Raw genomic sequence first — 22528 nt, forward strand, 5'->3', positions numbered from 1 at the left:
AGCCCCATTTCACAGTGCCTGGGCTCAGCCCCACAGCAAGGGGGGCTATGGGGCAGCCCCACATCCTCCCCATCACCAAATGGGGGGCTATGGGGCAGCCCCACATCCTCCCTATCACCACGGGGGGGGCTATGGGGCAGCCCCACATCCTCCCTATCACCAAATGGGGGGCTATGGGGCAGCCCCACATCCTCCCTATCACCACGGTGGGGCTGCCCCACATCCTCCCCATCACCAAGGGGGGGGCTATGGGGCAGCCCCACATCTTCCCCATCACCAAAGGGGGGGGCTATGGGGCAGCCCCACATCCTCCCCATCACCATGGGGGGGGGGGGGGGGTTATGGGGCAGCGCCAAATCCATCCGCCCCCCCCATACACACACTCCACCCCCCAAGTGTGGGGCCGGGGGGGGCCCCGCATCCGTCCGACCCCCCCCCCCGGCACAGCGGGTAATAAAGGTGCTTCACAGCCCCCCGAATCTATGGGGCGGGAAGGGGGGGGGGTGGAGTCACGGGCGCGCCTTTTGAGCCACGTGGGCGGAGAAAGGGGCGGGGACAGCGAGCGGCAGCCAATCAGGAGGGAGGGGGCGTGGCCGCAGCCCAAATAAGGAGAGCGGGACTAAGAAGTGGGCGTGGTTTGGCTTGCAGCCAAAGGGGGCGTGGCTACAGGGGAGCGGCCGCAGCCAATCCCGGGGATGGTGGGAAGAAAGGGGGGCGTGGTTTAAAGGGGTTTCCCCGAGGGGGGCGGGGCTTAAGGGGGTTCCCCCACGCGCTCGGGACGGGGAGGGGACACAGCTGAGATGGGGGGGGCCGTGCTCGGGAGCCTCGTGCTGCTCGTGGCTGCGGCCGGAGCCGTCCTGCGGTGAGGGGGGGTCCCCAATGGCCCTTGGGGTGTCCTGGGGGGGGCAGGGAGAGAGGGGGCTCAGGGGAGGGGGGGATTCCCAGGGGGATCCCGGGGGGGAGGGAGGGGGCAGAGGGGAGGGAGGGGGATTCCCAGGGGGATCCCGGGGGGAGGGGGGGCAGAGGGGAGGGGGATTCCCAGGGGGATCCCGGGAGGGGGGGGGATTCCCAGGGGGACCCCGGGAATGGGGGCAGAGGGGAGGGGAGGGGGATTCCCAGGGGGATTCCGGGAGGGGGGGGGGCAGAGGGGAGGGGGATTCCCAGGGGGATTCCGGGAGGGGGGGGGCAGAGGGGAGGGGGATTCCCAGGGGGATCCCGGGAGGGGGGGGGGCAGAGAGGAGGGGAGGGGGATTCCCAGGGGGATCCCGGGGGGGGGGGGACAGAGGGGAGGGAGGGGGATTCCCAGGGGGATCCCGGGAGGGGGGGGGGGGGTAGAGGGGAGGGGGATTCCCAGGGGGGATCCCGGGAGGGAGGGGGCAGAGGGGAGGGGAATTCCCAAAGGGATCCCGGGGGGGGGGGGGATTCCCAGGGGGACCCCGGGAATGGAGGCAGAGGGGAGGAGGGGGGGGATTCCCAGGGGGATCCCAGGGAGGGGGGGGCAGAGGGATTCCCAGGGGGATCCCGGAGGGGGGGTCAGAGGGGAGGGGGATTCCCAGGCGGATCCCGGGGGGGTTGTGGGGGGGGCAGTGGAGTCCCAATGGGATTCTGGAAGGACAGAGGGGTTCAAGGGGGTCTCCTGGCTGGGGGGGGGGGGGTGTTTGGGGGCAAGATGTACTTTGGGGTGTCCTGGACGGGGGGGTGGCGGCGGGGGGGGGGGTGTCCTGGAGGGTGACAGAGGATCCCAAGGGGATCCTGGCGGGGGGGGCGGGGGGGGGGTGGTGTCCTATGAGTCTCTTGGGGGGGGGGGGGGGGCAGGATGGGACAAGTTGATGTCCTTTGGGGTGTCCTGGGGGGGGGACACACACGACACAGGGACACGGGGGGCTCAGGGGAGGGGTCCTGGGGGGTGACAGGGGATCCAAAGGGTCCCTGGGGGTGTCCTGGAGGGGGCGGGGGGGTGTCCCAGGGGGCTGGGAGAAGGGGGGGGTGCACGTGAATTTGGGGGGCAATAGGGCAGGGGGGTCCCGGGGTTTTGGGGTGGGGGGGGGGTTGGATTTCTGGGTCCCCCCCCGGGGTTTTGAGGGGGGGAGTTGGATTTCTGGGTCCCCCCCCAAAGTTTTTTGGGGGGATTTGGCCCCTTTTGGGGCCCCTCGGTGCCCCCCAACCTCACTAACTATAGGGGGGGGGGAAAGGAAGGTTGGAGACCCCCCCCTCATTAGCATCATTAAGACGATTAACTTGGTTAACTTTACCCTCGCTACCCCACCTCCCCTCCCCACCTCATTAACGTCGTTATCTCATTAACCCCATCCGCTCATTAAGCTCATTACCCTACCCACCTCGTTAGCCTCGTTAGTCTCGTTAGTCTCGTTAGCAGCCTGGGCCCATGGGGTGGCCCTGGGCACCCCCTCCCTTTACCGTCATTAACCACTCGCTGAGCTCGTTAAGCTCGTTAACCTCATTAACCACTCGCTAAGCTCATCAAGCTCTCATTAAGCTCATTAACCCCCATCTCCCCCCCAGGAGGCCCCTGGGTTCCCCTCTCCAAGCATCCCCTCGCAACCTCATTAACCTCATTAAGCTGATGAACCTCACTAAGCTAATTAACCTCATTAAGCTATAATTAACCTCATTAAGCCCTATAGGCTCCTTGTGTGGTGGGGTCCAAGGGTGCCCCCCACCCATGGGGACCCACACTTTGGGGACACCCTAATCGTTAGCGCCGTCTGCTCGTAAGCGCTATCCCCTAATTAACCACGTGTCCCCCCCACAGCATCCCCTTGGAGAGGGGGCCATGGGTGCCCCCCAAGTTCTGGGGGGACTCTGGGGGCCCCCGAGCCCGCAGTAGGGCGGGGGGAGCAGCAGCACCCACGAGGCTCCGCAACTACATGGATGTGAGTTGGGGGGCTCAGGTCCCGCTATGGGTCCCGCTATGGGTCCCACTATGGATCCCGGGTGGCTCTCTATGGGTCCCACTATGGGTCCCACTATGGGTCCCACTATGGGTCCCACTATGGGTCCCGGGTGGCTCTCTATGGGTCCCACTATGGGTCCCGGGTGGTTCTCTATAGGTCCCGGGTGGTTCACTATGGGTCCCACTATGGGTCCCACTATGGGTCCAGGGTGGTTCACTATGGGTCCCACTATGGGTCCCACTATGGGTCCAGGGTGGCTCTCTATGGGTCTGGGGGTCTCACTATGGGTTCTGGTGGCTCTATGGGTCTGGGCTGGCTCTGGGGGTCCCTCTATGGGTCCCTCTCTGGCTCTGGGGGTCCCTCTATGGCTCTTGGGGCCCCGCTATGGGTCCCTCTGTGGGCCTGGGGGTGGCTCTGGGGGTCCCTCTATGGGTCCCTCTATGGCTCTGGGGGGTCCCGCTATGGGTCTGAGGGCCCCTCTATGGCTCTGGTGGTCCATCTATGGCTCTGGGGGTGGCTCTGGGGGTCCCGCTATGGGTCTGGGGGTCTCTCTATGGCTCTGGGGGGGTCCCTCTATGGGCCCCTCTATGGCTCTGAGGGCCCCTCTATGGCTCTGGGGGTCTCTCTATGGCTCTGGGGGTGGCTCTGAGGGCCCCTCTATGGCTCTGGGGGTCCCTCTATGGGCCCCTCTATGGCTCTGAGGGCCCCTCTATGGCTCTGGGGGGTCTCTCTATGGCTCTGGGGGTCTCTCTATGGCTCTGGGGGTGGCTCTGGGGGTCCCGCTATGGGTCTGGGGGTCCCGCTATGGGTCTGGGGGTCTCTCTATGGCTCTGGGGGTCTCTCTATGGCCCCCTCTATGGCTCTGAGGGCCCCTCTATGGCTCTGGGGGTCTCTCTATGGCTCTGGGGGTGGCTCTGGGGGTCCCGCTATGGCTCTGGGGGTCCCTCTATGGGCCCCTCTATGGCTCTGGGGGTCCATCTATGGCTCTGGGGGTGGCTCTGGGGGTCCCGCTATGGCTCTGGGGGTCCCTCTACGGGTCCCTCTATGGCTCTGTGGGTCACGCCATGGGTCCGTGTCCCCCCCCCTGCCCCCCCCAGGCTCAGTTCTACGGGTCGATCGCTCTGGGAACGCCCCCTCAGCGCTTCGACGTCGTGTTCGACACGGGCTCCGCGGACCTCTGGGTGCCCTCGTCGCGCTGCTGCTGGATCTACCTCGCCTGCTGTGAGGGGCGGGGCTTATATAGGGCGGGGCGGGGCCTGGGGACAGGGGCGGGACTTGGGATGGGAGGGGCTTAGAGGGTGGGGGGGCAGGGCCCGCTCTCAAAGGAGCGAGGGGGCGGGGCTTAGAGAGAGCGGCGGGGGCGAGGGGGAGTGGCTTGGGGTGAGCGGATGGGTCTGCTTTGGGGGCGTGGCTTGAGGCGGAGGGGGCGTGGCTTGGCGTAGAGGCGCAAAGGCCTTGATAAACCCGGGGGCGTGGCCTGGATTATATAGGGGCGTGGCGTGACAGAGGGAGGCGTGGCCCTGAGAGCAGCGTGGTTTGCTTTAGATGGGCGTGGCCTGGAGGATACGGGGCGGGGCGTGGGCCAGAATGGGCGTGGTCTGGGGGGCTCCGGGGTGCTCCGTGACCCCCGGTGTGTCCCCCGCCAGGGCTGCACCGCCGGTACCGTTCCACCCTGTCCCTCACCCACCGCCCCAACGGCACCAGGTTCGCCATCAGCTACGGCAGCGGCAGCCTGAGCGGCTTCCTCAGCGTGGACATCCTCAGGGTGAGGGGGGGACCCGGGGGGGGGTTCGGGGGTCCCGGGGTGGATATTGGGGTCGTAAGGTGGGGGGTTTGGGGGACCCCGGGTGGATATGGGGTCCCTGGGTGGGGATATTGCGGCGTTGGAGATCTCCAAGTGGGGATATTGGGGTGTTGGGTGTCTCCAGGTGGAGATATTGGGGCATTGGGGGTCCCCAAGTGGGGATATTGGGGCATTGGAGATCTCCAGGTGGAGATATTGAGGCGTTGGGGGTCCCCAAGTGGGGATATTGGGGTGTTGGGGTCCCCAAGTGGAGATATTGGGGCATTGAGGTCCCCAAGTGGAGATATTGGGGCGTTGAGGTCTCTAAATGGGGATATTGGGGCGCTGGTGGTCCCCAAGTGGGGATATTGGGGCATTGGAGATCTCCAGGTGGGGGTATTGGGGTGTTGGGGGTCCCCAAGTGGGGGTATTGGGGCGTTGGTGGTCCCCAAGTGGAGATATTGGGGCATTGGGGATCTCCAGGTGGGGATATTGGGGCATTGGGGATCTCCAGGTGGGGATATTGGGGCGTTGAGGGTCCCCAAGTGGAGATATTGGGGCGTTGAGGTCTCTAAATGGGGATATTGGGGCGCTGGTGGTCCCCAAGTGGGGATATTGGGGCATTGGAGATCTCCAGGTGGGGGTATTGGGGTGTTGGGGGTCCCCAAGTGGGGGTATTGGGGCGTTGGTGGTCCCCAAGTGGAGATATTGGGGCATTGGGGATCTCCAGGTGGGGATATTGGGGCGTTGAGGGTCCCCAAGTGGGGATATTGGGGCATTGAGGTCCCTAAATGGGGATATTGGGGTGCTGGTGGTCCCCAAATGGGGATATTGGAGCGTTGGTGGTCTCCAGGTGGGGATATTGGGGCGTTGGGGATCTCCAGGTGGGGATATTGGGGCGTTGGGGGTCCCCAAGTGGAGATATTGGGGTGTTGGGGATCTCCAGGTTGGGATATTGAGGCGTTGGTGGTCCCCAAGTGGGGTATTGGGGTGTTGGGGTCCCCAGGTGGGGATATTGGGGCGTTGAGGTCTCCAGGTTGGGATATTGGGGTGTTGGGGTCCCCGGGTGGGGATATTGGGGTGTTGGGGTCCCCGGGTGCCACCCCGTGTCCTCCGCTCGCAGGTGTCCAACGTGTCGGTGCCGGCGCAGATCTTCGCGGAGGCGGTGGAGCTGCCGGGCTTCGCCTTCGCCGCCGCGCGCTTCGATGGCGTCCTGGGGTTGGCGTTCCCCGACGTCGCCGCCGGCCCCGCGCGCCCCGTCTTTGACTCCATGATGGATCAAGGGCTCTTCACCAACAACGTCTTCTCCTTCCACCTGCGCAGGTGGGTGAGGGAACCCCAAAAAGCATCCCAACAGCCTCCCAATGATCCCACCCAACGCCCAACATGGACCCTCCAACCATCCCCACCCAACGCCCCCCATGGACCCTCCAACCATCCCCACCCAACGCCCCCATGGACCCTCCAACCATCCCCACCCAACGCCCCCCATGGACCCCCCAACCATCACCACCCAACGCCCCCCATGGACCCTCCAACCATCCCCACCCAACGCCCAACATGGACCCTCCAACCATCCCCTGAGACCCCCATGGACCCTCCAACCATCCCCACCCAACACCCAACATGGACCCTCCAACCATCCCCACCCAACGCCCCCATGGACCCTCCAACCATCCCCACCCAACGCCCCCATGGACCCTCCAACCATCCCCTGAGACCCCCATGGACCCTCCAACCATCCCCACCCAACGCCCCCCATGGACCCTCCAACCATCCCCACCCAACGCCCCCCATGGACCCTCCAACCATCCCCACCCAACGCCCAACATGGACCCTCCAACCATCCCCACCCAACGCCCCCATGGACCCTCCAACCATCCCCTGAGACCCCCATGGACCCTCCAACCATCCCCACCCAACACCCAACATGGACCCCCCAACCATCACCACCCAACGCCCCCCATGGACCCTCAACCATCCCCACCCAACGCCCCCATGGACCCTCCAACCATCCCCACCCAACGCCCCCCATGGACCCTCCAACCATCCCCACCCAACGCCCCCCATGGACCCTCCAACCATCCCCACCCAACGCCCCCATGGACCCTCCTGAGACCCCCAAAGACCCTCTTGGGATCCCCCAAATCCCCCCGAGACCCCCAAATGCCCTCTTGGGATCCCCCAAATCCCCCTGAGACCCCCAAAGACCCCCTTGGGATCCCCCAAATTCCCCCGAGACCCCCAAAGACCCCCTTGGGATCCCCCAAATTCCCCCGAGACCCCCAAAGACCCCCTTGGGATCCCCCAAATCCCCCTGAGACCCCCAAACACCCCCTTGGGATCCCCCAAATTCCCCCGAGACCTCCAAACACCCCCTTGGGATCCCCCAAATCCCCCTGAGACCCCCAAACGCCCTCTTGGGATCCCCCAAATCCCCCCGAGACCCCCAAACGCCCTCTTGGGATCCCCCAAATCCCCCCGAGACCCCCAAAGATCCTCTTGGGATCCCCCAAATCCCCCTGAGACCCCCAAAGACCCCCTTGGGATCCCCCAAATCCCCCCTGAGACCCCCAAACACCCCCTTGGGATCCCCCAAATCCCCCCTGAGACCCCCAAAGACCCTCTTGGGATCCCCCAAATCCCCCTGAGACCCCCAAACACCCCCTTGGGATCCCCCAAATTCCCCCGAGACCCCCAAACACCCATTTGGGATCCCCCAAATCCCTCTGAGACCCCCAAACACCCCCTTGGGATCCCCCAAATCCCTCTGAGACCCCCAAACGCCCTCTTGGGATCCCCCAAATCCACCTGAGACCCCCAAACACCCCCTTGGGATCCCCCAAATCCCCCTGTGACCCCCAAACACTCTCTTGGGATCCCCCAAATCCCCCTCAGACCCCCAGAATCCCCCTGAGACACCCAAACATCCCCCTTGGGATCCCCCAAATCCCCCTGAGACCCCCAAACACCCCCTTGGGATCCCCCAAATCCCCCTGGGACCCCCAAACCCCCCCTGGGACCCCCCCCGGGCCCTCCCAGCCCCCGCTGATGTTTTGGGGTGCAGCGGGGCGTCGGAGGGCGATGGGGGGCAGCTGATTTTCGGGGGCATCGACGAAGATCTCTTCGAGGGACCTCTGCACTACATCCCCGTCTCGCGCCGCGGGTACTGGCAGGTGCACGTGGAGAGGTGAGACCCCCCGGCACCCCGAAACCCACCCTGACCCCCCCAAATCTCCCCCTGAACCCCCCAAACTCTCCCAAATCTCCTCCTGCCCCCCCAAATCTCCTCCTGACCCCCCAAATCCCCTCTGACTCCCCCAAACTCTCCCAAATCCCCTCCTGACCCCCCAAATGCCCTCTGACCCCCCCAAATCCTTACCCAATCCCCTCCTGACACCCCCAAATCCCCTCCTGACCCCCCCAAATCCTTACCCAATCCCCTCCTGACACCCCCAAACTCTCCCATATCTCCTCCTGACCCCCCAAATCCCCTCTGACCGCCCCAAATCCTCCCCAATCCCCTCCTGACCCCCCAAATCCCCTCCTGACACCCCCAAACTCTCCCAAATCCCCTCCCGATCCCCCAAATCCCCTCCTGACACCCCCAAACTCTCCCATATCTCCTCCTGACCCCCCCAAATCCCCTCTGACCCCCCAAATCCTCCCCCAATCTCCTCCTGACCCCCCCAAATCCCCTCTGACCCCCCAAATCCTCCCCCAATCCCCTCCTGCCCCCCCAAATCTCCTCCTGACCCCCCCAATCCCCTCCTGATCCCCTCAAAATCCCCTCTGACCCCCCCAAATCCTCCCCCCAATGCCTTCCTGCCCCCCCCAGGCTGTCGGTGGATGGGGGAGCATTGGGGTGCCGTGCCCCCACTTTGTGCCGGGGGGGCTGCGAGGCCATCGTGGACACGGGGACGTCGCTCGTCACCGGCCCCTCAGAGGAGGTGGAGGCACTGCAGCAGATTTTGGGGGGCACCCACATGCCGGGGGGGCAGGTACGGACCCCCACACTCTATTTGGGGGGGTGGGCACCCCAATGTCTGGAACCCCTTTATTGGGTTGGCTGGGCACCAAAACCACTGGGACCCCCTTTTTTGGGGGGGCACTGGGACTCCCAAACCCCTTTGTGGGGGGGCACCCCAATACTTAGAACTCCTTTTTGGGGTGGGGGGGCACCAGAACTTCTAGGACCCCTTTTTTTGGGGGGCACCGGTACCCCCAAACCCTTTTCTGTGGGTGGGGGGGCACTCAGGCCCTGGGGAGGGCAGGTAGGGACCCCCAGACCCCTTTCTTTGGGGTCACCCCAATATCTCGAACCCCTTTTTTCGGTGGGGGGAGGCCCCAAAACCTCTGGGACCCCCTTTTTGGGGGGCACCGGGACCCCCAAACCCGTTTGTGTGGGTGGGGGAGCACTTAAGTCCCTTTTGGGGGAAGCATTGGGACCCCCAGACCCCATTTGGGGGGGGGCACCCCAATATCTGTACCCCTTTTTTTTGTGTGGGGGCCACCAGAACTTTTAGAACCCCTTTTTATTGGGCCATTGGGACTCCCAAAGCCCTTTAGGGTCTGGAATTGGGGTTTTTTTTTTGGGGGGGGGCACCCCAAACTCTGGGTGCTCACTGCATTCCCCCCCCCCTTCAGTACCTGTTGGACTGCGCCAACATCACAACGATGCCCAACGTCACCTTCGTCATGGAGGGCCGCGACTTCACCCTCAGCCCTGAGGAGTACGTGCTGCAGGTGGGGCACCGCGGGCCTCCTGTCACCCCCTGTCACCCCCTGTCACCCCCATGTCCCCCCATGTCCCCTCCCTGTCCCCCCATGTCCCCCATGTCACCCCCTGTCAACCCTGTCCCCCCCTGTCCCCCCCTGTCCCCCCATGTCCCCCCATGTCAACCCCATCCCCCCCCCGTCACCTCCATGTCCCCCCATCACCCCCTGTCACCCCTGTCCCCCCCGTCACCTCATGTCCCCCCCATGTCCCCCCCATGTCCCCCCATCACCCCCTGTCACCTCATGTCCCCCCATGTCACCCCCCATCACCTCATGTCCCCCCCCATGTCCCGCCCATGTCCCCCCTGTCCCCCCATGTCATCCCATGTCCCCCCCCATGTCCCTCCGTCACCTCATGTCCCCCCCGTCCCCCTCTGTCCCCTCATGTCACCCCCATGTCCCCCCCCATTACCCCCTGTCACCCCCATGTCAACCCTGTCCCCCCCGTCACCTCATGTCCCCCCCATGTCAACCCTGTCCCCCCCGTCACCTCATGTCCCCCCCATGTCCCCCCATCACCCCCTGTCACCTCATGTCCCCCCCATGTCCCCCCCATGTCCCCCCATGTCCCCCCCTATCCCCCCCGTCCCCCCATGTCCCCCCCCGTCACCTCATGTCCCCCTCTGTCCCCCCGTCACCCCCCTGTCCCCCCCCGTCCCCCCCATGTCCCCCCCCCGTCCCCCCTGTCACCCCCGTCACCTCATGTTCCCCCATGTCACCCCCATGTCCCCTCCCTGTCCCCTCCCTGTCCCCCCCATGTCCCCCCCATCCCCCCCGTCACCCCATGTCCCTCCCTGTCCCCCCCATGTCCCCCTGTCACCTCATGTCCCCCCCGTCACCCCATGTCCCCCCATGTCCCCCCCGTCACCCTCTGTCACCCCCATGTCCCCCCATGTGCCCCCCATGTCCCCCATGTCCCCCCATGTCATCCCCCATCACCTCATGTCCCCCCCCATGTCCCCCCCATGTCCCCCCCATGTCCCCCCCATGTCCCCCCATCACCCCCTGTCACCTCATGTCCCCCCCTGTCCCCCCTGTCACCCCCCGTCCCCCCATGTCCCCCCTGTCACCCCCCCCCCCCCCATGTCCCCCCATGTCCCCCCATGTCCCCGTCACCCCTCGTCCCCCCCATGTCCCCCCCATGTCCCCCCCTGTCACCCCCCCGTCCCCCATGTCCCCCCCATGTCCCCCCCATGTCCCCCCATGTCACCCCCTGTCACCCCCCCGTCCCCCATGTCCCCCCCATGTCACCCCCATGTCCCCTCCCTGTCCCCTCCCTGTCCCCCCCATGTCCCCCCATCACCCCCTGTCACCTCATGTCCCCCCCTGTCCCCCCCTGTCCCCCCCTGTCACCCCCATGTCCCCCCATTTCCCCCCATGTGCCCCCCATGTCACCCCCCTCCCCCCCCATGTCCCCCCCGACCCCCCATGTCCCCCCTATGTCCCCATATGCCCCCCCATGTCCCTGTCCCCATGTCCCCAGGTGTATGGGGGTCCCCCCATGTCCCCGGGTGTGGCGGGGGGGTCCCCCATGTCCCTGTCCCCGGGTGTGACGGGGGGGTCCCCCTGTCCCTGTCCCCAGGTGTGGTGTGGGGGGTCCCCCCTGTCCCCAGGTGTGCCGGGGGGGTCCCCCATGTCCCGAGGTGTGGTGTGTGGTCCCCCATGTCCCCACGTGTATGGGGGGGTCCCCATGTCCCCAGGTGTGATGGGGGGGTCCCCCAGTTGTATGGGGGGGGTCCCCCATGTCCCCAGGTGTGTGTGATGGGGGGGTCCCCCATGTCCCCATGTGTATGGGGGGTCCCCCATGTCCCCAGGTGTGTTGTGGGGGGGTCCCCATGTCCCCAGGTGTGCCGGGGGGGTCCCCCAGGTGTATGGGGGGGGGTCCCCCATGTCCCCAGGTGTGCCAGAGGGGTCCCCCATGTGTATGGGGGGGTCCCCCATGTCCCGAGGTGTGCCGGGGGGGAGTCCCCATGTCCCCAGGTGTGACGGGGGGGTCCCCCATGTCCCCAGGTGGGGCAGGAGAGGTCCCCCACCTGCATCAGTGGGTTCATGGCTATGGATGTGCCCCCCCCCGCCGGACCCCTCTGGATTCTCGGGGACGTTTTCCTCACGCGGTTCTTCTCCGTCTTCGACCGCGACCACAACCGCGTGGGTCTGGCGCGCAGCAAGTCCTGACCCCCCCGGGACCCCCCCCAAATATTGGGGTCCCCTCAGCCCCCCCCAAATGCCAGAATATGGGGGGGGACACACACCCTGTGCCCTCTTTTTTGGGGGGGGCTCCAATAAAGACACTGTTTGGGGGCTCCTGGTCCCGGTTACTCCTGGGGGGGCATTTCCCCCCCCCCCCCAGTGCCTCCCAGTAGCTCCCAGTAACACCTAGTCCTTCCCAGTCCTTCCCAGTACCCCCCCATAGCCCCCAGTCCCCTCCCAGTAACCCCTAATCCTTCCCAGTCCATCCCAGTACCCCCCCATAGCCCCCAGTCCCTTCCCAGTAACCCCTAATCCTTCCCAGTCCCCCCCAGTAGCCCCCAGTCCCCTCCCAGTAACCCTTAATCCTTCCCAGTCCATCCCAGTACCCCCCCGTAGCCCCCAGTCCCCTCACAGTAACCCCTAATCCTTCCCAGTCTATCCCAGCACCTCCTCCATAGCTCCCAGTCCCCTCCAGTAACCCCTAATCCTTCCCAGTCTATCCCAGTACCCCCCCCATAGCCCCCAGTCCCCTCCCAGTAACCCCTAATCCTTCCCAGTCCCCCCCAGTAGCCCCCAGTCCCCTCCCAGTAACCCCTAATCCTTCCCAGTAGCTCCCCCGTAGCCCCCAGTCCCCTCCCAGTAACACCTAGTCCCCCCCTGTAACTCCTCAGTAGCCCCCAGTTCCCCCCAGTACCTCCCCAGTCCCCTCCCAGTAGCACCAAGTCCCCCCCAGTACTCCCCCAGTAGCCCCCAGTCCCCCCCCAGTAGCACCTCATTCCCCCCAGAACCTCCCTAGTAACTCCCAGTGCACCCCCAGTTCCCCTCCTATCCCTCCCAGTTCCCCCCCAGTAGCTCCCAGTTCACTCCAAGTACCTCCAGTTCCTCCCCTGGTAGCTCCCAGTGTCTCCCAGTCCCTCCCAGTAACCCACTGAGCAGGGGGAAGGGGTGAGGGAGAATGGGGGGGGTGGGAACTGGGAGTACTGGGAGAGCACTGGGGCAGAACTGGGAGTCCTGGGAGAGGGCAGGGGGCGTGGCTTCACTCCCAAGGGAGGCGTGGCTTATACGGGGGCGTGACCGGCCCATAGGGAACACCACACCCCCTTCAGTAGGCGTGGCTTCGCCAACGAGGGGCGTGTGTTATCCATATAGGGAACACTCCACCGCGGTTAGTGGGTGTGGCTTCGACCACGGGGGCGTGGCCATACGGTATAAAGACATCACCGTGTCTCAGCGGGCGTGGCGTCGCACGCAGGGGGCGTGGTCTTCCCATCTAGGGAACGCTACGCTTCTCTCGGGGGGCGTGTCCTCACCCACGCGGGGGGCGTGGCCTCGCCCACGGAGTAGTCTACCAGTGGGCGTGGCTTCACATGGGGGCGTGACCTATAAGAAGGGGGCGTGGCTTTACGTAAAGCGGGGGGTGGGGGGTAGCCGGGATGCGGCAGCGGCCGCCGCTCCGCTGCGCTCTCTGCTCCCGGGGACCGCGGTTGTGGCAGTGGCTAAAGCCCTCCCGGTGGCCACTGCATCCCTCCTGGTGGCCACTATATCCCTGCCAGTGGCCACTGCATCCCTCCCGGTGGCCACTCCGTTCTCGCCAGTGGCCGCTGCATCCCTTCCGCCGCCGACTGCATCCCCCCCGCTGATAACTGCAGCCTTCCCGGTGGCCCCCGCAGCCCTCTTCTTGGCAACTACATCCTTGGCAGTGGCTACTGCATCCCTGCTGTCGACTGCAGCTCTCCTGGGGGCAACCGCATCCCCGCTCTTGGCAACTACAGCCCTCCCGCTGGCAACTGCGTCCCTCCTCTCAACTGCATCGGTGATTCCATCCTTCTTGGTGGCCATTCCATCCTTCTTGGTGGCCATTCCATCCTTCTTGGTGGCCATTCCATCCTTCCCTGTGGCCATTCCATCCTTCTTGGTGGCCATTCCATCCTTCTTGGTGGCCATTGCAGCCTTCTTGGTGGCCACTGCAGCCTTCTTGGTGGCCATTCCATCCTTCCCGGTGGCCACTGCATCCTTCCCAGTGGCTCCTCCATCCTTCCTGGTGACCATTCCATCCTTCCCAGTGGCAACTCCATCCCTCTCCCGGTGGCCACCGCGTCCCTCTTACCATTATGGGCTGGCAAGCGGAACGCGACAAAGTGGTGATCAACGTCGGCGGCGTTCGGCACGAGACGTACCGGAGCACCCTCCAAACGTTGCCCGGCACGCGCTTGGCCGGTTTGGCCGAACCGGGCGCCGCCGCCCGTTTTGACTACGACCCTTCGGCCGGCGAGTTCTTCTTCGACCGCCATCCCGCCGTCTTCGCTTACGTCCTTAATTATTACCGCACGGGGAAACTACACTGCCCGGCCGACGTCTGCGGACCTCTTTTTGAGGAGGAATTGGCTTTCTGGGGCATCGACGAGACCGACGTCGAAGCCTGTTGTTGGATGAATTACCGGCAGCACCGCGACGCCGAGGAGGCTCTGGACAGCTTCGAGAGTCCCGAAGGTCCTGGACCACCTGAACCCGCTGAACCCAAGCGGTTGTGCCTGGAAGAAGGGAGGCCAGCGGGGTGGTGGAGGCGCTGGAGACCCAAGCTCTGGGCGCTCTTTGAGGATCCTTATTCATCCAGGATGGCGAGGGTGAGGGGAAGCGGGGGGTTTAGGGCATCCATGAAGGGGTTTGGAGGGATCTGAGGGGGTTTGGAGGGGATCTGAGGGGGTTTGGAGGGGATCTGAGGGGGTTCTAGGAGTGATTGAGGGGGGTTAGGGCATCTCTGAAGGGGTTTGGACGGGATCTGAGGGGGTTTGGAGGGGATCTGAGGGGGTTTTAGGGGGGATTGAGGGGGGTTAGGGCATCTCTGAAGGGGTTTGGACGGGATCTGAGGGGGTTTGGAGGGGATCTGAGGGGGTTTTAGGAGGGATTGAGGGGGGTTAGGGCATCTCTGAAGGGGTTTGGAGGTATCTGAGGGGGTTTTAGGAGGGATTGAGGGGGGTTTAGGAATCTCTGAAGGGGTTCGGAGGTATCTGAGGGGGTTTTAGGAGGGATTGAGGGGGGTTAGGGCATCTCTGAAGGGGTTTGGAGGTATCTGAGGGGGGTTTGGGGGGGATCTGAGGGGGTTTGGAGGGGATCTGAGGGGGGTTTAGGAATCTCTGAAGGGGTTTGGAGGTATCTGAGTGGGTTTGGAGGGGATCTGAGGGGGGTTTAGGAATCTCTGAGGGGGTTTGGAGGTATCTGAGGGAGTTTGGAGGGGATCTAAGGGGGTTTTAGGAGGGATTGAGGGGGGTTAGGACATCTCTGAGGGGGATTGAGGGTATCTGAGGGGGTTTGGAGGGGATCTGAGGGGGTTTTAGGAAGGATTGAGGGGGTTTAGGGCATCTCTGAAGGGGTTTGGAGGTATCTGAGGGGGTTTTAGGGGGGATTGAGGGGGGTTAGGGCATCTCTGAAGGGGTTTGGAGGGTATCTGAGGGGGTTTGGAGGGGAGCTGAGGGGCGTTTAGGAATCTCTGAAGGGGTTTGGAGGTATCTGAGGGGGGTTGGAGGGGATCTGAGGGGGGTTTAGGAATCTCTGAGGGGGTTTGGAGGTATCTGAGGGAGTTTGGAGGGGATCTAAGGGGGTTTTAGGAGGGATTGAGGGGGGTTAGGACATCTCTGAGGGGGATTGAGGGTATCTGAGGGGGTTTGGAGGGGATCTGAGGGGGTTTTAGGAAGGATTGAGGGGGTTTAGGGCATCTCTGAAGGGGTTTGGAGGTATCTGAGGGGGTTTTAGGGGGGATTGAGGGGGGTTAGGGCATCTCTGAAGGGGTTTGGAGGGTATCTGAGGGGGTTTGGAGGGGAGCTGAGGGGCGTTTAGGAATCTCTGAAGGGGTTTGGAGGTATCTGAGGGGGTTTGGAGGGGATCTGAGGGGGTTTTAGGAGGGATTGAAGGGGGTTAGGGCATCTCTGAAGGGGTTTGGAGGGGATCTGAGGGGGTTTGGAGGGGATCTGAGGGGGGTTTAGGAATCTCTGAAGGGGTTTGGAGGTATCTGAGGGGGTTTGGAGGGGATCTGAGGGGGTTTTAGGGGGGATTGGGGGGGGTTAGGGCATCTCTGAAGGGGTTTGGAGGTATCTGAGGGGGTTTGGAGGGGATCTGAGGGGGTTTTAGGGGGGTTGAGGGGGTTTAGGGCATCTCTGAAGGGGTTTGGAGGTATCTGAGGGGGTTTTAGGGGGGATTGAGGGGGTTTAGGGCATCTCTGAAGGGGTTTGGAGGTATCTGAGGGGGTTTGGAGGGGATCTGAGGGGGTTTTAGGGGGGATTGAGGGGGGTTAGGACACCTCTGAAGGGGTTTTGAGGGTATCTGAAGGCGTTTGGGGGGGACTGCAGGGGTATAGGGCATTTCTGAGGGGCTTTGAGGGGTATCTGAGGGGGTTTCAGGTGTGATTGAGGACGTTTAGGGCATCTCTGAGGGGTTTGGAGGGTATTAGGACATCTCTGAGGGGGGTTGCGGGGTACCTGAGGGGGTTTGGAGGGGATTGTGGGGGTTAAGGACATCTCTGGGTGGTTTTGGAGGGTATCTGAGGGAGTTTTAGGAGGGATTGAGGAGGTTTAGGACATCTCTGAGGGGTTTTGGAAGGCATTAGGGCATCTCTGAGATGGTTTGGAGGGTATTAGGGCACCTCTGAGGGGGTTTGAAGGGTATTAGGGCACCTCTGAAGGGACTTGGGGTGTATCTGAGGGGGTTTTGGGGGGGGTCTGAGGGGGTTTAGGGCATCTCTGAGAGAGTTTGGAGGGTATTGGGGTATCTTTGAGGGTTCTTGGGGCGTTTAGGACATCTCTGAGGGGGGTTGGGGCATCTGAAGGGCTCTGAGGGGGTCTGAGAGGGTTTTGGTGATGTTTGAGGGGGTCTGAGGGGGTTTAGGGGATCTCTGAAGGGGTTTGAGGGGTATCTGAGGGGGTTTAGGGGATCTCTGAGGGGTTTGAGGGGTATCTGAGGGGGTTTAGGGCATCTCTGAGGGGTTTGAGGGGTATCTGAGGGGGTTTAGGGCACCTCTGAAGGGGTTTGAGGGATATCTGAGGGGGTTTAGGGGATCTCTGAGGGGGTTTGAGGGGTATCTGAGGGGGTTTAGGGGATCTCTGAAGGGGTTTGAGGGGTATCTGAGGGGGTTTAGGGCACCTCTGAGGGGGTTCGGGGGGGAACTGAGGGGGTTTGGAGCATCTCTGAGGAGTTTTGAGGAGGACTGAAGGGGTTTAGGACATCTTTGAAGGGGTCTGAGAGGAGATTTCGGGGGGGTGGAAGGGATTAGGGCATCTCTGAGGGAGTTTGGGGGGGTCTCTGAGGGGATTTGGGGGGGTCTGAGGTGGAATGAGGGGGTTTAGATGGGGCTGTGAGGGGATTTGGGGGGGTCTGAGGTTTAGGGGGGGCTGCGAGGTCGTTTTGGTGGGGGCTGTGAAGGAGTTTAGGGGCTCTTAGAGGGGTTTGGGGGGGCTGTGAGGTCATCTGGGGGCTGTTTGAGGGGTTTTGGGGGGTACTGAGAGGGTTTGGGGGCCTTTGAAGGGATAGGGGGGTTACTGGGGTCTTGAGGGGCTCTTGGGGGGCTCTGAGAGGGGATTGAGGGGCTCTTGGGGGGCTTTGAGGGGCTCTGAGAGGGGATTGAGGGGCTCTTGGGGGGCTCTGAGGGTTTGGAGGGGCTCTGAGAGGGGATTGAGGGGCTCTTGGGGGGCTCTGAGGGTTTGGAGGGGCTCTGAGAGGGGATTGAACGGCTCTTGGGGGGCTCTGAGGGTTTGGAGGGCTCTGAGAGGGGATTGAGGGGCTCTTGGGGGGCTCTGAGAGGGTATTGAGCGGCTCAGGGGGGGCTCTGAGGGTTTAGGGGGGGCTCTTGGGGGGCTCTGAGGGTTTAGGGGGGCTCTGAGAGGGAGTTGGGGGGCTCTGAGAGTATTGGGAGTGCTGTAAGAGGGCCTCGGGGGGCTCCTGGGGGGCTGCAGCCACTGCGGGCCAATTTGGGGGGGCCATAAGGAGGGGTGTGTGTGTTTGGGGGGGGCCCTGAGGACACTACTGGGGGGGTTCTGCAGGGACAAGGGATGATGAGGGGAGCCATGGGGGGGGTGGGGGTGTCCCCCAATGTCCCCATCGCCCCCCCCCAATGTCCCCGTGTCCCCCCCCGCAGCTCTTGGCCCCGATTGTGCCGCAGCGGGGCCGGAGGGGGGGGGGATGGGGGGGGGGGGAAAGCAGAGACCGCACTGCGGTGCCCCCCCCCCCCCCCCCTCATCCCCCCCCCCCCCTTGTCCTACATCCCCCCCCCCCCTCCTTCTCCCGGGTCCCCCTCCCTCTCCGTGTCCCCCCCCCCCGCTCCTGTCCTACATCCCCCCCCCCAATCCCTTGGGTCCCCCCTTTTCTACCCCCCCCCCCCCATGTCCCCAACCCCCCCAGCTTGGCCTCAATTCCCCCCCCTGCAATGTCCCTTGTGTCCCCCCCCATGTCCCCAACCCCCCCAGCGTGGCCTACATCCCCCCCCATCCCCTGGGTCCCCCCTTTTCTGTGTCCCCCCCCATGTCCCCACCCCCCCATCCCCTGGGTCCCCTCTTTTCTGCGTCCCCCCCCCCCGTCACCCCTCTCCATGTCCCCATCTCCCCCCCCAATGTCCCCAACCCCCCCAGCCTGGCTTAAACCCCCCCCATCCCCTGTGTCCCCCCCTTTTCTGTGTCCCCCCCATGTCCCCACCCCCCCCAGCGTGGCCTACATCCCCCCCCATCCCCTGTGTCCCCCCTTTTCTGTGTCCCCCCCATGTCCCCAACCCCCCCAGCGTGGCCTACACCCCCCCATCCCCTGGGTCCCCCCTTTTCTGTGCCCCCCCCCATGTGTCCCCCCCCCCCAACATGGCCTACATCCCCCCCATCCCCTGACTCCATCCCGTCCCCCCCCCCCGGCCTACATATCACCCCCCCATCATCTCCCTCCATGTGTCCCCCGTGTCCCCCCCCCCCCCCGCTGTGACCCCAAACCAAAGCCCCTCCCCAGACCTCCCCCCCCCATGTCCCTGTGTCCCCCCCCCATGTCCCCCCATCCTCCCCTGTGCCCTCACATCTCCCCCCGGTGTCCCCAAAATGCCCCCCCTTAAGTCTATATCCCCCCCCTTCTGCCCCCCCAGACCTTCCCCCCCCCCCAAGTCTACACCCCCATATTCCCTCTGCCCCCCCCATGTCCCCTTTAGCCCCCCCCAATGTCCCCGTACCCCCCAATGTCCCCTCACAACCTCCCCCGGTGCCTCGAGGGGGGGCAGTTGGGACCCCTGGGGGGGTGTGTGTGTGTCCCCCCCCCCCCTAACCTTGATATTTTGGGGTTCAGGGGTTGGAGGGACACCTGCGTCCCACATCTCTATGGGGTTCAGGACCTCCGTGCTTGGTCCTCCATCGCTATCTGGGGGTTCAGGACATTATGGGGGGGCTCTTCCACATGAGTTTAGGGGGGTTGATGGTTCTTTGGGGGGGGTCCTCAACACTTGGTGACCCGCCCCCCCCTTCCTCACTCGACCCTTCTCGCAGTACGTGGCCTTCGCCTCCCTCTTCTTCATCCTCATCTCCATCACCACCTTCTGCCTGGAGACCCACGAAGCCTTCAACCGGGTGATCAATAAGACGGAGACGGTGCCAACGGCCAACGGGACGGGGGCGACGCAGGTGGCGGTGGAGGTGGAGACGGAGCCGTTCCTCACCTACGTGGAGGGCACCTGCGTCGTTTGGTTCACCTTCGAGTTCCTCATGCGCGTCAGCTTTTGCCCGGACAAGAGGGACTTCGTCAAGAGCAGCTTGAACATCATCGACTTCGTGGCCATCTTGCCCTTCTACCTCGAGGTGGGCTTGCGGGGCCTCTCCTCCAAGGCGGCCAAAGACGTTTTGGGTTTCTTGAGGGTCGTCCGCTTCGTCCGTATCCTCCGTATCTTCAAGCTGACGCGGCATTTCGTCGGTTTGAGGGTGCTGGGTCACACCTTACGAGCCAGCACCAACGAGTTCCTCCTCCTCGTCATCTTCTTGGCTTTGGGCGTCTTGATCTTCGCCACCATGATCTACTACGCCGAGCGTATCGGCGCCGACCCCGACGACGTGACCGGCAGTCGCCATACTTACTTCAAGAACATCCCCATCGGCTTCTGGTGGGCGGTGGTGACCATGACCACCTTGGGGTACGGCGACATGTACCCCATGACGTGGTCGGGGATGCTGGTGGGTGCCCTCTGCGCCTTGGCCGGTGTCCTCACCATCGCCATGCCCGTCCCCGTCATCGTCAACAACTTCGGCATGTACTACTCCTTGGCCATGGCCAAGCAGAAGCTCCCCAAGAAGAAGAACAAGCACATCCCGAGGCCACCACAACCCGGATCTCCTGGATACGGACCCCCGGGTGTGGGGACCCCCAACCCGGCCACCTCCAGCCCCCCAAGACCCCCCCGGCGGGCGCCCGCATGTCCCCTCGCCCAAGAGGAGGTGGTGGAGATCAACAGGGCCGGTGAGTGGCCACCACACGGCATGAGGGTTTGGGGGGGACTGGAGACCGTTTGGGGGGGATTTGAGACGTTTTTGGGGGATGAAGAGGTATTTGGGGGGGTACAAGGGGGTATTTTGGGGAATTGGGGGGTATTTGAGATGTTTTGGGGGATATGTGGGGGGTATTGGAGGTGTTTGGATGGATATTTGGGGTCATTGGGGGGTATTTGGGGGGCATTGTGGGGGTATCTGAAGGAATTTGGGGGTATTTGAGGGGGACAGAGGGGCATTTGGGGGGACATGGGGGTATTTTTGGAGAATTGGGGGGTATTTGAGATGATTTGGGGGATATTTTGGAGGTATTGGAGGTGTTTGGATGCGTATTTGGGGTCATTGGGGGGGTATTGGAGGTGTTCGGGGGGTATTTGGGGGGCATTGTGGGGGTATTTGAGATGTTTTGGGGGGGATTTGGGAGGATGGAGGGGTATTTGGGGGGTACAAGGGGGTATTTTGGGGAATTGGGGGGTATTTGAGATGTTTTGGGGGATATTTGGGGGGTATTGGAGGTGTTTGGATGGGTATTTGGGGGTCATCGGGGGGTATTTGAGGTGTTTGAGGGGTATTTGGGGGGCATTGTGGGGGTATCTGAGGGAATTTGGGGGGTATTTGAGGGGGACAGAGGGGCATTTGGGGGTACAAGGGGGTATTTTGGGGAATTGGGGGGTATTTGAGATGTTTTGGGGGGTATTGGAGGTGTTTGGGGGGTATTTGGGGTCATTGGGGGGTATCTGAGGTGTTTGGGGGGGCATTGTGGGGGTATTTGAGACGTTTTGGGGGGTGGAGGGGTATTTGGGGGGGTACAAGGGGGTATTTTGGGGAATTGGGGGGTATTTGAGATGTTTTGGGGGATATTTGAGAGGTATTGGAGGTGTTTGGGGGGTATTTGGGGGGCATTGTGGGGGTATCTGAGGGAGTTTTGGGGGTATTTGAGGGGGGAAGGAGGGATCTTTGGGGGTGCAGGGGGCATTTGGGGGGGACATGGGGGTATTTGGGGGGGGTATCTGGGGCTACCGGGGGGGTATTTGGGGTGTTTGAGTGGGTATTTAGGGGGTATTTGGGGGTAACTGTTTTTTTCGGGGGGATATGGGGGGACTTGGGGGTACAGAGGATATTTGGGGGGGATATTTGGGGTGTTTGGTGGTATTTGGGGGTGCAGAGGAGTTTGTGGGGATATTTGGGGGATTGCGGGGGGGATATTTGGGGTGTTGGAGGGGGTATTTGGGGGTACAGAGTGTCAAGGGGGGATATTTGGTGTGTTTGGCGGTATTTGGGGGTGCAGAGGAGTTTGTGGGGATATTTGGGGTGTTGGAGGGGGTATTTGGGGGTAGAGAGGGTCAAGGGGATATATTTGGGGTGTTTGAAGGACTTGGGGGGTATTTGGGGATACAGGGGGGGTCTCAGCCCTACAAGTGGGGGGGTCTCAGCCCCACAAGTTGGGGTCCAGCCCCCAATATCTGCCCCCCCCCCCAGAAGGTCGCCCCAACGGAGACGCGGGGCGCGCGGCGCTGGCGCACGAGGACTGTCCCCCCATCGAGCAGCCCGTGTCCCCCGAAGAACGAGCAGGAGGAGTCGGGGGGGGTACCCCACAATCCCACCCCCCCCCACATCCCCCCCAAACATCCGCAGGAGGGGGCGGGGGGGGCCGCGAGCGCTGCGGACGGGACAGAGCCTGTTTCTTACTGGGCCCCGACTATGCGCCCCCCCCCCGAGGGGCCCCTGCGGAAAGGTGGGTGCAGAGGGAGACCCCCCCTTTTCCAGACCCCCCCCGATACCCTCCATGGCTCCTCGACACCCCCACACCCCTCATATCCCCCCCCTCCTGCACCCCCAGATCCCCTCCATGGCACCTCGACACCCCCACACCCCTCATATCCCCCCCCTCCTGCACCCCCAGATCCCCTCCATGGCACCTCGACACCCCCACACCCCTCATGTCCCCCCCCTCCTGCACCCCCAGATCCCCTCCATGGCACCTCGACACCCCCACACCCCTCATGTCCCCCCCCCTCCTGCACCCCCAGATCCCCTCCATGGCTCCTCGACACCCCCACACCCCTCTTGACACCCCATGTCCCCCCCCCCGCACCCCCAGATCCCCCAGTAGCACTCTGACCCCCCCCATGGCACCCTGACTGCCCCCCCTAGCACCCCGAAACCCCCACTATCCCTTGGGGTCCCCCCCTGAGCCCCCCCTTCAACACCCTTTGGGGTCCTCAACCCTCCCTTCCCCCCCCCCGCATGCGACCTCCCCCATTGGTGCCCCCCCCCCCCCTCCCCCCAACTGGTTGAACTGGGCAAACTGGGAGGTGAGTTTGGGGGGGGGGGGGCTCGGCTTGCACAGACCCTCCAGCGCTGGGGGGTTC

The 22528-nt window shown here is 63.8% G+C and overlaps 2 protein-coding genes across 2 annotated transcripts in view; both read left to right on the top strand.

Annotated features, from left to right (window-relative positions):
* Nucleotides 1-771: 771 nt before the first annotated feature.
* On the top strand, nucleotides 772-11755 carry LOC128849777 (cathepsin D-like). The gene is made up of 9 exons (XM_054052359.1): nucleotides 772-862; nucleotides 2774-2894; nucleotides 4013-4136; nucleotides 4562-4680; nucleotides 5822-6021; nucleotides 7766-7888; nucleotides 8537-8699; nucleotides 9346-9444; nucleotides 11488-11755. The coding sequence occupies exons 1-9, from the start codon at nucleotides 801-803 to the stop codon at nucleotides 11650-11652; spliced, it is 1176 nt and encodes a 391-aa protein (XP_053908334.1). The 5' UTR covers nucleotides 772-800; the 3' UTR covers nucleotides 11653-11755.
* Nucleotides 11756-13776: 2021 nt separating this feature from the next.
* LOC104067833 (potassium voltage-gated channel subfamily C member 1) overlaps nucleotides 13777-22528 on the top strand; it is a 9934-nt gene continuing 1182 nt past the window's right edge. Inside the window, exons 1-3 of the mRNA XM_054052357.1 lie at nucleotides 13777-14291; nucleotides 19167-20127; nucleotides 21636-21891. Of these exons, the coding sequence (XP_053908332.1) occupies nucleotides 13779-14291; nucleotides 19167-20127; nucleotides 21636-21891 (1730 nt within the window). The 5' untranslated portion in view covers nucleotides 13777-13778. The remainder of the gene's footprint in view (nucleotides 14292-19166; nucleotides 20128-21635; nucleotides 21892-22528) is intronic.

The sequence above is a fragment of the Cuculus canorus genome, chromosome 33 (assembly GCF_017976375.1).
Source record: "Cuculus canorus isolate bCucCan1 chromosome 33, bCucCan1.pri, whole genome shotgun sequence".
NCBI classification, from domain to species: domain Eukaryota; kingdom Metazoa; phylum Chordata; class Aves; order Cuculiformes; family Cuculidae; genus Cuculus; species Cuculus canorus.

Excerpts from the sequence above, each read along its gene's own strand:
- LOC128849777 (XM_054052359.1), top strand. The coding sequence starts at position 801 with ATGGGGGGGGCCGTGCTCGGGAGCCTCGTGCTGCTCGTGGCTGCGGCC. Across the intron at positions 6,022-7,765 it reads TTCTCCTTCCACCTGCGCAG|CGGGGCGTCGGAGGGCGATG; the intron begins GTGGGTGAGGGA and ends TTTGGGGTGCAG. Across the intron at positions 7,889-8,536 it reads TGGCAGGTGCACGTGGAGAG|GCTGTCGGTGGATGGGGGAG; the intron begins GTGAGACCCCCC and ends TGCCCCCCCCAG.